General features: G+C 22.6%; 5 protein-coding genes across 5 annotated transcripts; 3 read left to right on the top strand and 2 right to left on the bottom strand.

The window, feature by feature from the left end:
• Window positions 1-1712: 1712 nt before the first annotated feature.
• On the top strand, window positions 1713-5084 carry PCHAS_1202100 (conserved protein, unknown function; the record flags this gene model as incomplete). The annotated part of the gene is made up of 1 exon (XM_016798781.1): window positions 1713-5084. One exon carries the CDS (start codon window positions 1713-1715, stop codon window positions 5082-5084), a length of 3372 nt encoding a protein of 1123 aa, XP_016654151.1.
• Window positions 5085-6501: 1417 nt separating this feature from the next.
• On the top strand, window positions 6502-7201 carry PCHAS_1202200 (conserved protein, unknown function; the record flags this gene model as incomplete). Its single annotated transcript, XM_016798782.1, has 4 exons — window positions 6502-6510; window positions 6702-6755; window positions 6898-7056; window positions 7139-7201. The coding sequence occupies 4 exons, from the start codon at window positions 6502-6504 to the stop codon at window positions 7199-7201; spliced, it is 285 nt and encodes a 94-aa protein (XP_016654152.1).
• Window positions 7202-8852: 1651 nt separating this feature from the next.
• On the top strand, window positions 8853-9634 carry PCHAS_1202300 (ribosome-binding factor A, putative; the record flags this gene model as incomplete). The annotated part of the gene is made up of 2 exons (XM_016798783.1): window positions 8853-9230; window positions 9401-9634. The coding sequence occupies 2 exons, from the start codon at window positions 8853-8855 to the stop codon at window positions 9632-9634; spliced, it is 612 nt and encodes a 203-aa protein (XP_016654153.1).
• A 620-nt stretch (window positions 9635-10254) lies between these two features.
• Window positions 10255-10713, bottom strand: PCHAS_1202400 (N-terminal acetyltransferase A complex catalytic subunit ARD1, putative; the record flags this gene model as incomplete). Its single annotated transcript, XM_736445.1, has 1 exon — window positions 10255-10713. The coding sequence occupies one exon, from the start codon at window positions 10711-10713 to the stop codon at window positions 10255-10257; it is 459 nt and encodes a 152-aa protein (XP_741538.1).
• A 1769-nt stretch (window positions 10714-12482) lies between these two features.
• PCHAS_1202500 (conserved Plasmodium protein, unknown function) lies at window positions 12483-17456 on the bottom strand (the record flags this gene model as incomplete). Its single annotated transcript, XM_730389.2, has 1 exon — window positions 12483-17456. One exon carries the CDS (start codon window positions 17454-17456, stop codon window positions 12483-12485), a length of 4974 nt encoding a protein of 1657 aa, XP_735482.2.
• Window positions 17457-18721: the final 1265 nt, after the last annotated feature.

Below are 18721 nucleotides of genomic sequence, written 5' to 3' on the forward strand. Positions count from 1 at the left end.
TTTAATTTATATTATGTGTTATTCTTTTGTAATAAATTCCATATCCCCTTTAAGTAAACCATTTCAATGGTTTCGAAGTATCTTCATGCATTTCTTTCACTATATTTTTCGGAGAATGCAATAATATCACCATTAATATATATTTTTTTATAGAAAATTACGTATCATAAAATTATATATATTCATTTTTGGTAAATTCCATAATTAAGGGGAATAAATTGGAAATATATAATTGCCCTTCATTATTATTTTCACTACATTCCTATATATAAGTACATTGAATATAAAAAGGAATTTATAAAATTATTTTACAACAAATAATGAATAATATTAAAATACATACAATGGAAATTAAATATATTATTCCCCTACATTTATATTTTTTATATATAATAATATTAAAGGAAATCCTCGAAAATGAATTGTCTAACATGTTTTTTATATACACACTGATTTATAAATTTTTTTTTAAGAAATATCTTAGTATGTATAGACAATTTATTTTGTTTTTTTAATTTAAGTTATATTTTATTTATTACATTTTTTTTAAAATTTATTTATCATAGTTTATATTTTATAATGTTATTTTATTAATAACATTTTTTCAAAACAAGTTGGTGCACTATTTTACACACGCATTTTTTTTTTCGATTTTTTTCCTTCCACACATTGTATACTTATAATAATTGTAATTAAATAAATCTCCACCAAATGCTTCCAAATATTAAAAATTCCATATACCGTAATCTACAATTATATTTTTCTTCGATTTTCTGTATTATTTCGAAGATTACTATATATTTATTTATTCCCATATGTTTATATATTTACCTATATATATGTGTAATATATTTTCCGTTGATAATTTTGTATTACTCTTTTTCGTATAATTAATTTATAGTTATCTTCGATTTTCAAATAATTTACAAAGAGGAAAAAACAACAATTTTTTCCATTTAATCTTTCAGTTTATTATGAATTCATTTTTCATCCCATAGAAAAGTTTAGTTTTTAATTTACAAATGTTATTAATTTTTTAGTAAGCCATTAATGGCTTATGCTCCTATTACTTATCGTTTACTTATGTATTTATTTAGTTTTTATTAATATTTTAATCTTTAAAAACCTATAAATGCATTATCCTTTAAAAATTCATTATATATAATGTATATACCATTTTTCCGGGTTATTGTATTATTACTCCCATTTACAAATATGTAAGACCTTTTCATTTAACATAAATTTTTTATAATTCTTAATATTAAAATTATGAATTTTATTTAATATCTTTTTGCAGTTTCATTTTTATATTTGTTCTAAACAAATGGATACATTTTTGTATGTCCAAATGCTTATCACTTTTAATTTATATCGTATATATGCATGTATGCTTATTTCTTTCAAATATGCAATTCTTTAATATGGATTTGTTAATTTTATAATTATTATAACACACACTTTAAACTTTGCGTTTTTTATTTTTAAATTTGGTGTATCTCTATGTATGTATTCACACGATAATGCCAATGCTTATATACATCCAGGTATATCCATTTTTTCGTGGTTTTCACCATAAGACAAATTAAATAATACATTTTAGAGAAAGTATATATAGTGGCCATGCGAAAATAAACCAACGACATACAAATCTACAATCAGAAGAAGCACAATAATATAATTTTTATTTTCGTTCTTTTATATGCTTCTCAAAAATGGAAAATCACAATGTGCATTCGATAGATATAAAGTCAGAAGACTTTGTTGTTTTAATAGCATTGCAAAGCTTACAAACATTTATAGTAACTGGATATGCAGCTATTGATAGTAAAAAATTAGTTTTGGATTTTAAATATTTATGGACAGTACTTCTTGGAACAGCATTATTTATTTCATCATTAATTAGTTTTGTTATAATTAGAGCATTTGTATATTCAAAAAATAGTATAGGAAAATATATATTAGAATTATTATTTTTTTTTAGTATAGTAATTACTTGCATATTATCAATCATATTTGATTCTTTTAAAATCTCAAATATGCAATTATTGTTTTTTGCATTTTCTCTAACTGGATATTCTTATTATAATTTAATAACATTATTATTTTTTAGTGTATTATTGGGTATAATAATTCAATACAATTTAGTTATAAGTGGATTTATGCTCAATGCAAAATATATACTTTTCAGTGATATAATCTCATATACTTTACAAATAATAGGTGGACATGCGTTGTATTTTCGTATGTATAAATTATGTAACCTGATTGTTATGTCAAAAAAAAATCCATGTAAATATGTAGTCATATCAAAAGAAGTTAAAAATTTAGAAGAACAAATATTTAAAAAATTAATCAAATCATATATTTGTATTAATTCAAAAACATATTCAGATATTTCAAGCATAAATGATAATAGCAACAATGATCATAAATCTATAAGAGATAATTTTCTTGATCTCAAATTTAAATCGCTAAATACACATAGAGACAGTAAATATATGAAAAAATACAAATTATTAAATAGTGAAAGTGAATTTAACAAATTCAATTATACTACTAGTTTTTCAAAATATTATAATACAAAATATTCGAAACTATATCATAATTCTATATCAAAAAATTCCAATATATTTCCATTAAAAATTTATTCAAATATTAAACCATCAAATAACTTACACACCTTTTTATCGAAGAAAATAAGTAACAAATTTTTAAAAAAAAAAAAAATTTCAAAAACAAATTTTGTAAAGCATTCCTCTTCATCCACAACTGATCATAAACATACCAGTAACTACAACGAGGGCAATCCTATCAATAATATCGATAGTACCCAATTTGATGATGATTTAGAACAAATTCAAAATAAAAAGTCTATTAAACATAAAAAAAAAAAAGCTAAACAAGTTTCTCTCAAAAAAAAAGCTAGTATAATAAGTAGCTACGAATCTTTAAATTCTTATGCAAACCAATCAAATAAAGGAAATCACGAATTGGCAATTCAAATTAAAGAATCTAGTACAGAAGAAAATTTATCACAATATAATGATAAGCCCTCACTCGAATCATTGCCAAATCATCATTCAACCATTAATATACATGATAAAAACATCCAATATGGAGTTCATTTCTCGAAAAAGACAGATAAAGAATCTGAACATACGCAGGATGAATTAATTGCCTCAACTGGAAAAACTACCAAAAGAGATGCAAAACAAACAAAAAGCAAATTAACACATGAAAATATTAAGCATAATAAAGGAAAAAAAAAAAGTTCAAGTAAAAAAATACACATGGAAATAAGTTCTGATAATTCATGCAACTCTAACTATGACACACAAAATGGATATGACAATGCATATTCCACTAAAGCAAAAGACAACAAAATTATTAACAAAAATGGACCGCATAATACATATAATGAAAGAATGGTGCATCCAAATTATATTAAATCTTGTGCAGTGATTCCTACACGTGACTACAAAACAGAAATGCCTAAAAATCAAATAAATCATATTCAAGATTATGATTGCAATATTTTATCATGCATTTATCATGAACAAAACAACATTATGAATAACATTCATATTGCAAATAAAAATGAAAATAATTATCCTCATAAGCATTATACAATATATGATCAACCAAACGCAACAAATAAGCAAAGCGGTAACAATAATTATGATGATATAACAGCTACCGAGCATACTATTGATATATTAAATGATACATTCCCTGGAGAATCCGAATTAATAGAAAACGAGCAAAACTTGCCAAAAGACAATTCATTTAATTATAAAACTAACAAAGGTAGTATATTGAGGTACAAAAGTAAACATTATTTTAATGATGATGAATCATATAAATTTAAAAAATCCTTAGACACTAATAATGATACCAATTCATATATATATCGATCAATTAGCTGCAACAATAATAAAATTATAAAATTTACACAACCATATTATAACAAAAATAACGAACTAAATTATATGAACACTCATGGGTCTAATTATAAATATGATAAATCCAAAACATTAAAACAATACCAAATTATGGATAAAATAATAGAACTTGATATATACAATACTGAAGATGGTGTAAAAAAATATAATAAAAAAAGAATATATTCTATTGCAAAAAAAAAAAAAACTATATTTTCAACCAAGAAAGGGAAAACATGTGCTACAATATTTCTTGAAAATACAAAAATGAATTTACTATTTATTTATATTCCACGATTTTTTAAAACCATTTTAGATGTATCAAAAAAAACCTTTCTCAATTTAAAAAAAAAAAAAATCTTAATGCAAAATGCTATATGGAAAAATAAAATATTTATACCTGAAGCAAATGCAGTTGGATTATTCAAAAATCCAAACTTAGAACAATGGTATTTATCATGGATGGATGAATTTAACATAAATCTTATTATCAGAACATATTTTATGAATATATATTTAATTATATATATTATGTTATTAGATTTTATTACAGCGTATAAATTATATAATTCTAATATTATACTTAACCCTTTAAAAAGATCAAATTTTTTAAAATACTATATCCCAAGATCAATTATCAATATTTTCATGTACATTTTTTACATACTTTTTATCTCTAAAATGAAGAAAAGACAATATTGTAATATTAAAAAATATTATAATTCGACATTACTATTATGTCTAGCTAAATTTATTATAACGTCTTTTGATATATATATAGCTCTTACCTCTTTAAAATATTTTACTTCACCATATTATATATATATGTATATACATATGCTAACTATCCAAACTACTATATTGTTAATAGTTAGATATCCTACACAATATTTTCTATTCTTTATATATATCATTATGTTTATCTCTTTATATTGCTCTTTTGCAATTGTCAAATCATTTATGGAATTTAGCTTTATTATCACATGTATATCATTTAATATAATATATTCATATATATTATGTTCAAGAACAATCGAAACAAACCGAAGAATATTATTCTCAAAATACGAGTTGCCATATATATTATACCTGAAGGAAATTGTACATTGTATAAGTACCAACCCAAGCTGGCAGTGTAACTAGCCAATATGTATAAATTTGTATACCCTCAATTACCATTTTTTTTTTTCATAAAGATTATTACTTCTTAAAGAAGTAGATATAATTCGTGACGAATATGTACACACCTATAGATAATATATAACTATATTGTCTGATCTATTCTTATATATCCCCTTTACATTCTAAAATATATTTTAATATAATTTTTTTGTTTACTTATAACTTTTAATGACATAACTTTTTTATGCCCTATTTTTTTCGTAATTTGTAAGTTTCATTTTTTTTTCACTTTTTTAATTCCGCTCTATACCTGTTTACAAACATGTTTTTAAAATTCTATTTTTAATTACACAAATATATACCCTATCCATATATTTGTACAAAACTTAAGATGATTAATTTATTCTATATAATTTTCAAAATACATATCTCATTCAATTTGAGAAAAGCATATTGCATGAAATAGCATTCTATAAGTGTGCAAACCTTTATGTTTCATCCTGAATTTTTATTTTGGAAATATGCAAATATTTTCTAATTTAAAATGCTTATACAAGATATATTTTTTTCTTTGCTTTCATAAAATTTGCCTATTGATTTATAGGGTAAATAATGTGTACTCATATTAATTTGATATACTTACGATATTATACTACTAACTCATCCATTGCTATAAAATTAAATGAATAATTTTTGTCAAAAATTGAAAATTATTATGTATAATATATACACATTAGTGTATTTAATTATTTTGGAATTGTAGCAAAATATTTATTTCTTGTATTTTACCTTTTTTTCCAAATTAAATACTTTAAAAAAAGCAAATAAAAAATAAATAATAAACGTATTAATATATAAACCATATGTATTTGTTGTAAAAAAATCAAATTATTTTCTTACATATATAATTAATATTACATATGTATGCCCAAAAAAAAAATGTAATAATTCTTATATTTAAACGGTCCAAAATATATAATCCATAATTTTTATATTTTTTTATAACATAATTTGGGATACTATATTGTTACTTCATTTTGATATAATATTTTTTCATTTCATTTTTTTTACCTTATTTTTTCCCTCCTTAAAAAATATAAACTTAATACCAGTATTTTGAAAAGTACATAATATTTTTTATACATAAATATATAAATTTATTTAACCTAAAAAATATTGAATTATTGCATATGCTAAAATAATCGAATATCCAATGGTAATGCTTTCCACAGTCCTATAAAGGTATACACTTTTTAAAGTGACAATATTATATATATGTTACATTCGCAATTCATAAAAGGGATATTGTGGTATATCCCCATAATTGCACATTACATATATTTAAATAATGTCTCATATTTCATTACATTTATTTCTAGGCAATACATTTCTGATCATATCATAGCAATTAGCAACGTTTTAAACAAACTCAAACAAAATGCTATTCGTAAGAATAAAAATAATAAAATAAATTATTTTTTCAATAAATCAACTATTATTATATCTTAACAAAGGGGACATAATAATATATGATGAATATGTTCTCATAAAAAACCATAGAAACACAATCCCTAATGATATAGCATAAATTTATAACATAAATTTCAATTTTCCCTTTCATAATACTTTTTTACACAGAAAAATTCACCTATCCGATATATATCACATGAAATGAAGTCAATGCCCAAACCGGTATGCCTAATAAACCCCAATTTGATATTAACTATTTTTTACTTCTTTTTACATGCCTATTAATGTAAATGATCTCCAACCTGTTTATGTTTCTCTTAAAAAATACACACACAAATATATATTTAATTACTTTATTATATAGCCTCCAGGAACAGGGGTAGTATTCCATGGGCGATTACAAAAAGTTAAATATGCTATAAATTTCCCAAGCTATATTTTTATAATATTTTCGGGATTTATGGGAGCTATGTCAGGAAATTTTTTTTATAAAAAATATATTCTACGACCAAATCCTCCAAATGTAAGTCATTTATTTATTTGCAAAGCTAATGTACATATTTACATGTATATATCCATATATGTATACATTTTGTTTCTTATAGCCATTAAGAGATCCAAACGATTTACCACCTGAGAAGCATCCACACACACCCGAAGACGATTAAAACTTTTCATATACACACCGTTGTATATTAATCATTTCAGTAACTATGTATTTAATACCCCATAATATTTGTTTTCCCTACAACAACCAAATAATGCTCAAGCAATATGCATATATATTAAATAATATAAAATCCTGCAAGTAGCATTGCCTGCTTTAACATATGTATTATATAGTAAGGAATAATGTATATCTTTTACTAAATGAATTAAAAAACAATGTGCAAACAGAAATATCAATTATACTTATAAGAATTTTTTTTAAGTATAATCAATATATTTATACAGGGATATATACAACAATCTTTTAAATGATTGCGGAAAAAGCTAAGATCGAAGAGAAAATATATATGCCTATCCCTTTTAAAAGGGCAGTTTTGTAAATATGAATAACAAAATAATTACATAATTTTTGTGTAATTAAATACGGATAATTAATTTTTTTAATATATATATGTCATATCAATTTTATATTTGATTAAGAATGCATATTTAAGTCTTGAAACTACTTAAATTGCATTTACATGTTTTTTTATGTTAAATAATATATTATTTTTTTAACTACGCACATATATATTAGTATGTGTGAATTCGCGAATCACACCAAACTTTACTTTTTTATGTTAACAAGTTTAAAACAAATTAAAACATACACACTACCATACTTGCTCGTTATTTTAATTTTTATTATAATACAAATATGTAACACTATTAAACGACAGCATCCTAATCACCCATACTTACATATATATTTGTGATCCCATATATAAGTCTTATCTTACTTAACCTGCTATAATAATTTATAATTCTATTATATAAAATAATACTATAATGTTGATTTTCCCAATTTAGTAAAACATTTTTCTCTCAATACCTATGGGAACGATTCACCCTAAAATGTCAATCATAAAAATGTATTTTTGATAGCTATATTGTGTTCCATCCATGTTTCTTAAAATGCTAATACATTCTTATCATATTTGCCATTAAAATTTTTATTCATCAGTTTTAAATATAGTTTAATATTCCTTTTATATTGCATATACATGGAATAATATTAACGAAGCTAAATATGTAACTCTATTTTTACTTTTTTGCCCTTGTTATTTTATATATATTACATAATCATACATTTTTAATATGCTTATATTAAAATAATTTAAATACGTTATATATATAATTCTTTTTAAGTTTATTTATAATTATATGCATGCCTGTTTAGAAACTTACACGGATACTTGAAATTTCAAATTCTCCAACAAAATGAACAAGCCCCCGACTTAAAAAATATAATGGATAAAAAAATATATAGTCAAATAATCTTTAAATAAATAATGATATAGTGAATGTTTTGACTTTTTCCTTTTATATTTTATTTTTTTAGCAATGCAAAAATTAACAAAATTCAAATAAATTAAAAATATATATCTAATTATGTATCAAAATTGCAACATCCAAAAAAATGCCCAAATGCTTTATTAGGAAAGCAGCACATATTCAGATATGTGTGTTATTCATATAGTTAGATAAATAAGGTGATCAAAATTGGTATAGAGATATAAAAATATGAATTAATTTATTTCGTACCACTGAAACGATGATTAAAATCGACTATGTGTTTTATTGTTATTAGCATAATTGAAACAAGCTGAAATGTATTTATATCTTATAATTTTATTATCCATATTTACAAAAATTAATTACACATTAGTCATTAAACATAAAGCGAACACATTCAATCATATGCATTTCCTTAATACACATATACCAAGAAAACAATTTAAAAATACAGCATATTTAACAAAAAAAGAAACTCCTCGTCATGAAATATATAGAAAAAGATTTGAAAAGGAAATCAAAAATGCATTACAATCAATAATATATAAAAAAGGAATAAAATTTAATTATAAATATCACATTGATGAAGATATTATAGAAGGTATAACCATTCATAATGTTCAGCTGAGTCCTGATTGTTCTGTAGCTAAAGTTATTATCGAAATAATGGGAGATTCTGTTGATTCACGACAAGTAAATAGCATAAATAAAATATTTACATATACATTGTTTTGTAAATTATGCACAATTCTACTTATATTTATTATTGTTTCTATTGCGCCCTATAATACCAATTCCTTATCATTTGTATATACATTTTTTATGCTCTATAAACTTCCCCTATATTTATATCACCTTTTTAGGGATACATATGGATCCAGAAAAATTGCAAACACATTCGTTACAAATTAGCTGAACTTATTAAACACAGGAAAAGAGTTCCCTTTTTGAATTTTGTTTTAAGTAATTTAAGTGAACAGACGCAATTATTTTGTGAAATTGAAAATATAAGGGAATCTTATGGAGACATGTTTAAGGAAGAGTTAAATAACGAATTATTATTTGACAAAGATGACCCACAGGAAAATTCAACTTAAAACATAAAGAGAAAACACTTGATCATTGAAACCGTTTATCATGTACATTCGTGCCCTCTACTTTTTTCATACTTTCATATGTTCACATTTTTTTGTGTATATTATTCAAATAAAGCAAATTTTATCACTTTGACAAATGCATAAAAACAGGTGTATTCCCTTGTTTTTAGCGTCTTAAATTTTTTAATATAATGATAACCCCGATATGGGATAATTACAAAACTGGGGGAATACTCCAATTTTTTTTAAAGTTTTAAATTTGTGTAATTAAAAAAATATATATTAAAAGTAAGGTTATTTTTAATTATAAAAAAATGATCAAATATGATATTAAAAAGTGTGTGCAATTGTGTAATGTACCAATTTTAGATTAAACAAAAAATAACATACTCTTGTCAATTTAACAATGAAAAATTAAAAAAAAAAAATTGGTTGCCTCTTTTCTTTTAACGGATTATTAATATATACAAATTAAAAAAAGTAAGATATTCCTACAAAATATCATTTACCTAAAAATCGCTACACATATCTTTATTACTATATATAAATTTTTATTACCTAATCATTATTTACATAAAAAATTAAATCTATTCTTCTATAAAAATTAGTTTTGATTAAAATTATTTAACAAATATATGCTCCATTTGATACGCATCTTCTTTATTACCATAATATAGGTGTTCTATTCCTTTAATTTTATAATTTAGTAGGTTAAAGTATAGATTTAAAGCAGCACTATTACTTACTCTTACATGTAAGCAAATATTATTTACATTGTATACTTTATTAATGAATTCATGTGTTTGTGTTATTAAATAATAAGCTAGTTTTTGTTTTCTATATGTTTTTAAAACTGCAACAGACGTCAAATGTCCTTTTTTTTCATCTTCTTCCTCAAGTTTGCCTAAAGTGTATCCACAAATTTTCCCATCATAGTCTTCAGCTAATTGGCTTAAAGAAGGCCATGATATATCATGATAAAAATAATATCTCATATTATAATTTTCTGGCAAATTAACACTATTACATTTTTGCATTGCAAGCAAATCATATATGTTACTCTTTCTGATTGACAACATTTTATCTTCAAACTCTTTAAATGTTTATATATATAATCATACCCAACTATTTATTAAATTCGAAAACATTCCACAAATTATTTCTTTATTCAGATTATCAAACAATAAACAATTTTGTTTAGATTTATATAAATTAAAGGCTTCTCAAAATTGTATTTTTATTTTATATACCTTTTTTCCTTATATTAAAATTATTATTTTTCGTATAAAATATGCATATATCCTACATATCAAGCATAATCATAAAAATAGTAAATATAGATACTATATTGAATTTAAAAAAAAGTTTAAATATACCCCTTGTAACATTTCATCATTGGAAATATATATTTTTTAATTATTTTATAACTTCCAAAAATCCCCTTCATTTGGCATGCAATGATACATAATCCGCTACGCTTCAATAGGATATATATAATATCTGTTCCCCTTGTAATAGTTTTAATTTTATTGTTTGTTTATTATTTTTTATCCTTTAGTTAAATATATGTATTTTTTCAGTTTTTATTTCATGCTGTTTCATAATATTTATAAAAATAAGTACGTAATTTTTTTTTATTTTCACACTATTCTCCTAACCCTTCTTATAAGAATTGGACAATATTTATAAAAATATATACCTATATGCATAACCTTATAAATCATAAAAAGTATATTTTTACATTCATAAAAATAAATAAATTTTCAAGCAAAAAAAAATTATTAGCTTCTCCAAAATTGTAAACAACCATTATAAAATAATGTAATGCGTGTATCCATATGAATAAATATATAAAATTATAAAATCTTTGGTTTTCCGATGTTATTACTCGATTTTTTTAATCTACCACAATTCTAATAATTAAAATGGAAGTCTACGAAAGACAAACATCACCTACTATTTATTGAATGGTCACCTGATATTATTAAATATATCAGATAATATGGAATAGGAGTAAAAAATGTATATACATTTTTATATATGCACATCAAAAGTTTGAGTAAATACAAAAAAATAAGACCATTTTTATCAGCCAAATAAATAGTAATTTCCCTTGAGAAATGCTTACATAATTTATTCCCCTCACGTCTATCTATATAAGCATATAAATACGGCATGATCATACATATTAACACATTAAAAATTGTCTAAAAAATTCCATAAAATTTAATCTATAAAGTTTTTTTTTTCTTAATTTTTATAAAAAAAATAAAAATTAAATCTGATAAAATATAAACAAAACTGGTGTAATTAATAAATATTTATATAACAAAATAATATGAATCAAGTTTTACAACCATTGAATAAAACCTTAGACAATCATACAAAATAAATAAAAATTGGTATGACAAAAAATTAGTAAAAACTTAAAAAAAATGCATAAGCATTATATCAAGCTAAAATATTTAGCAACATCTCTCCTTATCCCAAACAATAAGGGAAAACTAAACAAATGAATAAACAATATAAAAAAGTTAAAAAACAAAAAATATAAAATGACAAACTAAATAGAATAAATATTAGGCAAATTAATTAGGGAATAAACACATTGAATAAATATCTACTAGCCATTTATTTCATCTCCCATTAGTATCCAGACTTTGGATATGCATGTGTTTTGTTAAAAGGGAAAAAATAGTTATGATACTAAAAATTTATAACAAAAAACAACTAATAATTATATCTTGACATATATATTCATAAAAAGGTGAGGAATGCCTCTTTTTTTATAAATATTCGGTAAGAGAAAAACAACAATCAATTGCTAATTTTAAATCTTTTATTACTCCTACTGTTTTTTTTTATTCTTACAATTTCTTAACAATGCAGATCTTAAAATAAGAAAATTATCAGAGTAAGTAAAAATATACCAAAAAACTTTCGAAATAAACATTAAATGATAAATGTCAAAAGGCTCAGCTAAATAACCGCTAGCTGTATTTTCGCCATTTATAGCTAATTTGCGCACCTCTGGACATTTCATATTTTCTGGTATCTTCATAAAAGCATTATGTATATCAATAGATTCATTTAGCTGAATATTTTTTAATTTATAAAATCTACACCCCTTATTTTTAATATATCTCATAGCTATTTCTTCAGGTTGCAATTTCTTATATAATGTAAAACTGTCTTCAAAGAAATATTTCCATTCATCTTCTGTAATCATACAACATGATATATGAATCATATAAATTAGAGATGTCTGTATCATGAATAATGGATATAATTCATATAAACCTATTTGTATTTCATCATAAGACACTAATCGTGATAAAAATATATCATTCGATGCATGCCATTTTGGTACTACTTTATATGTCATTTTTTTCTTTCCTCCTTTTTTTAGTAATTCTTCAAATAGCATATTGTATTCATTCGAATTTTGTGTACAATCTGAAGTGCTTTTATAATTTTTTGTATTCCCTCTTTCTATATAGCTACTATGCTTCGAATTTTGTTTTATCATACCTTTTACATCAAATAAATTGCAAGTATTGCTATACATTTCTTCACTTTGTTCGCTATCCGTAATACTTTCAGTACTACTACTAGTATACAAACCATCTATTCCGCTTTCTGGCATTGTCTTTTCTCCGTTATTTTTATTTTTTTGTTTTTTTTTCAATGAGTACTTGTAATTTATATAATAAGACGAATTAACCATATCAACTAGCTTATTTGGTTCCAAACCAACTACTTCATTAAATTCTTCGGTATTAACACCAAAATTCCAAGATATTAAAACAAATAATTTTGTAATATCTAAAACTATTTGATTTCTTAAATGTATAGTTTCTTTTTTACAGCCTTTATATTTTAATATATTTAAAAATTGATTCCTTGAATTAAATACATCTATGTTATTATATTTATTTTTAAAGTAGCTTGTTGGTAATGGGAAATCAGGAATAACATATGGTATATATCTCATACAGTTCATAAAACCATTAAAGTTCATATTTTTTGGTAATATATTTTTTTGGTTAAATATATGTTTAGGTAAATCTGGATCACAAAAACATATACCAAGAAAACATTCATTAATAGATGCAAAATTTGGAAACCCTTTTAATTTTCCTAAATTTTCAATAAATATTTTAAATGTATCTATATTTATTTCTTTTACTTTCTTTCTAGTATTACCAAAATTAAAAAATTCTTCATACATAATTGACATCTCTTCAATTGTTTCTTCATTTTTTTTATCTATCTTATCAATATTAATATAAGTATTGGTCCTTACTATATGCTCATCACTGTTACAACTATCGGTTGTACCTATTTGAGATTCTATAGTTGACCAATCCGTTTTTGTATTTTTTCTTCTGTTCTCCATTTTAACTTTTACAGTCTCAGCACTGTCTAAATTGAAATATTCTACATTATATCCATTTTCTTTTATTTCCAAACTATTTATTTCATTTTCCTTCGTAAGAGTGTTATCATCATTTGAATCTACTAGCGATCTGTATTGTTCATATATATTTTTTGTTATGTTAAAGCATAAGCTTACATATTTATTATAATTATTATTTAATGGGTTCATAAAATCATTAGTTTTGTTATTACTTAATATGCTAATTAATTTTTTATGTTCTACATCAAATACAAGCAAGGTTTCAAAAAAGTCTTCTACAGAATCAAATTCATAATAATTAAGTATATACTCTTTAAATTTTCGAATTTTATTTTGTATTCTTTTTTTCTGTATATATCTATAATAATCTGATTTATATGGAGGCTCACATGAATATAAATTATCAAAAACGGTTTGTTCTGCCATTTCTTCTTTTAAATCATTTACCAAAGCATGATGGACATATACTGGCTTATTTTTGTTGTTTCGTATTCCTACATCTTCTGAATCTTTTACGAAAAAGAATGCATCTTTAGGTATAAATATTTTATCAAGAAAGAAAAAACTATTTTTAAAATTTTCAGTTACTTCATTTGTTAATTTTATAATGCTCATCTTATTTCTGTCTGTATTATATTTATAATTTTTATACATTTTATTTTTTTCTGGATTTAACATATAAAAACAACCTTTATTTTCATCATAATTTATAGGATATGATTTTAGTAAATAAAATAAACTTTCTAAAACCTGAATTTTATTACCAAAATTTTCAAAATTATCACGATTATGTTTTTTAAATATTTCATAATTTACATATTCTTTAAAATAATTTTTATTCATATTTTCATCTATCTTATAATTTAGCATTTCACAAAATTCAGATATACTCATTTTTTTAGACAGCTTATGTTTTATATATAAATACCAAAAAATACTTTTTATTTTATCTAAATTAATTACTTCATTAAATGATATCCCAAGAGTATATAAACAATTTTTTACTTTATATATTGTCTCCAATGATTTCACAACATTCTTATCAACTTTAGAATTAGACTTATTCGTTTTACATTTTAACACTTCATCAAAACGATTATCATTCTTATTGTCTACATTATATAAATCGTTTTCAGAATATTTCCCATCGTTAGATTTGCTATTATTATCACTTTCATACACCGAAGTATTCAAAGTGCTTCCTCTTTTGTATTCATTCTTTTCTATATATTTTATAATTTTTTCATACCCATTTTCTTGTAATAAAAATTTATCAATACTGAATTTATATATTTTTGATTTTTTTAATTTTTTTAAAATTTTAAGTAATTCCATAATATGGCTAGGGCTCAATTCGTCTTTAAAATTTATACTTTCATTATTTGAACTTTTTCTTTTGTTCATTTTTAATTTTTTTTCATTCTCGCTTTCTAAATTACAATTTTCTCCACTGTTATAATGGATACGTTCACTACTATTATCAATCTCGGTCTCCTCTATTTTAAGAATTGAATTTTTTTTCACTTCATTGGTATTACTACATTTTTCAGATGCATCATTTTCCTCTTTACTAATATTATCAATAGAATTGAAAGTAACATCTTGATTTTCATTATTTGATTTGCTCAAATTCCCAAGTATACATCCCTTTAACGCGTCTATATTTATTCCGTTTCTCAAATTAGTTGGATTGTTTACTTTTTTGTTTTCCACATTTGTTTTTTTAATACTATTATTTTGGATTTCAGATTCTTTTATCAAATTCTCATTATTTATTTCTTCATTTTCTCTATAGTTTTTCTGTTTAATTATTTCAATATTTTCAACGCTACACAATTTTGCATGAATACTATTCTTACTTGATTCAATATTTGAAGAGTTACCACAAATATATTTTTCTGTTTTTTTCATTAGCTCATTAGTTTTATTTACGTTTTCTTCCCCTTTAGCATCTTTTAACTCATTACAATTATTTTGATTAAAAGTGTCTTGCCCATTTTTCGACTCAACCATTGGTACAGCTTGTTCTTGATTTTGAATAATTCCATTTCCAACATTCTCATAACTTATATATTTAGAATTCATACAACTTAAATTGCAGATATTACTTCTTTCTTTTTCATTTTTATTACAAGGAAGAGTACTACTCCTAAGAGGATGATATTCACCATTCCCATCATGTATGCTACTATTTTGTTGTGATAAATATTCTGGACCCGTACCCAATACCTCATTATTATTTTTGTTATTTTCGTCCGCATCAAAGGAATTAATGGTTTTTAACTGAACCAATTTCACAGGATTTTCAAATTGAGACATACTTCCATATTGCCTTATATTAGGGGTCTGAGTTTTATGATATATACTTGATCCTACTGGAAATTTGGTTAGTGTGTGTGATTTAATTATTGCATTAGGAACATCAATTTGTTCTTCCTTCCATAAATTTATATGTTGTGTATCATTTTTTATAGAATTATTTAATAGCATACTATTACAATGCTTAATCTTATTCCTCCCTATATTATTTGCACAAACTTTGGCGCCATTAATTAGAGATATATTATAATTATGAGGAGGTATATATTTATTTTTTTCATCAATTACATTTTTATTATGCATTTCATCATATTTACTTTTAACAATTTCAAAACAATTCTTCATTGTCTTTTTTGTGTTTACACTAGCTTTTTTTTTTGAGTATAACTCTGGTATATTTTTACAAATATAATTATTATTATTGTTGTAATAATAATTTGTATTATTATTATTTATTTCTCCATTATTTAGAACTGTGTAAATACTCATGCTTCTTTTTAAATTTGCCGCACATGAATTTTTTTTGGGGAAATATTTTTGCTCTTGCATTTTTTCAATAGTTTTTTTTTGTCCGTCATTAAAATTGTTATTTAATTTTAAATTATTTGGAAATTTTATGAAACTGTTATTTATTTTATTATTTTGTAAATACTCATGTGCTGTATTTATATTACTTAATGTAACAATTTCTACACTATTACACATTCTTTTTTTAAATGGTATATTCTCTTTATAATAATAAACATTTTCATTTTTATATATTGGATATGCTCCATTAATTTTAATTGGACTACTTGTTCTTGCATATAAGGTAGGCAATTTACTTTTTATTCCATATGTCCCATTTGTTTGATCATTTATGTTATTCAATAAATGAGCATTTTTTAAATACTTATTTAATACTACATTATTTCTGTCTTCATTCATTATATAATTATTATTCATTTTTGTATATGTTGTCTTACCTAAATTATATCGAGCATGTTCTGAATTTACCTTTCTTATATTCATGTAAGATCGATCCACCTTATTCTCATTATTACCAAAATTTTTTATATTTAACTTAGTATCCAAATAAAACATTTTTATTCTGATCTAGGTCGTTGAAAGTTTGAAAAAAAAACGAGAGCACGAATAATTATCGCAGTGTTGTAACGCAAAAAATATAGACCATAAACTATATATCGTCTATTTTTTGTTGAGTATTTTTTCCCCTTTTTTTGTTATCATTCATTTGATGAGCTAACAAAAATGGATTACTAATTTGTCATTTTAAACAGTACCATATATAATACACACATATGCTACCATTTTAATACAATTATAAAAAATTAAGTGTTTTCTACATAAAAAAATAAATAAAAATAAATAAAAAATATATTAATAACCAAAATAGAAATAATTAAGCCATATATATTTTTAACATATCCATAGAATTAATCAGTTGTTGGATAATTTGTATATAATATGTTTTCCATCACCCATAATTGTCACCACATGTATTTTTATAAGGATAAATATTTCTACATTAAAATATAAAATCCAATAAACAAATATAAATAAAATAATACTAGAACAAAATAGACAAACTAAATATATACAACATTAATATTTTCACAAAATGTATAATTTTTAATGTTGCAGTGAACCAACCATTAAACACCATGTTGTGCACTGAATTGCATTTTATATTGTATAACAAAATGGATATTCTATATTATAAAAATAATAACAATATAATATAGTTATAGGTAAATTTATAAAATTTTAATCATATTTTTGTTTTTTAATATAGACAAATAATACTAATCATATAACTCGTATTTTTCATTATTACATATTAAAGAAGAAATATGTAAGGATGACATACAAAAATTTTATAGAAAGCATAATAAATAATGGCATGCCATTATTTATTATGGATTTTTGTAGAACATCGAATTGTGTTATCATAATACACCTGCACCCAACTTCATCAGCAGGGGTATTTTTTTTTACAAGTCAAAACATTATTTTTTTTCAATACCATTAAATAATGTCTAATTTTTATACTATTCTAGAATTAATTTTATATTATACTTTTACAAAATTATTCAGTTATATCTTAAATTCTCAAAAAATATATAATATATGTAATAAAAATGAAAAAATATATATTTTTTACAATATAATTTAATAATAATTTATATTTAAAAAAATTATAAATTCGATAAAATATAATTGTAAAAAAATAAAATGGAAGAAGCATATTTATAAAAATTATTTCTACATAAACCTTAATTTAAAAATACCCATTTGTCTTTTTTTTTATATAAAATTGGCATGTACTTCCGAAAAAAATATATATT

This window comes from Plasmodium chabaudi, assembly GCF_900002335.3.
Source record: "Plasmodium chabaudi chabaudi strain AS genome assembly, chromosome: 12".
Classification (NCBI taxonomy): domain Eukaryota; phylum Apicomplexa; class Aconoidasida; order Haemosporida; family Plasmodiidae; genus Plasmodium; species Plasmodium chabaudi.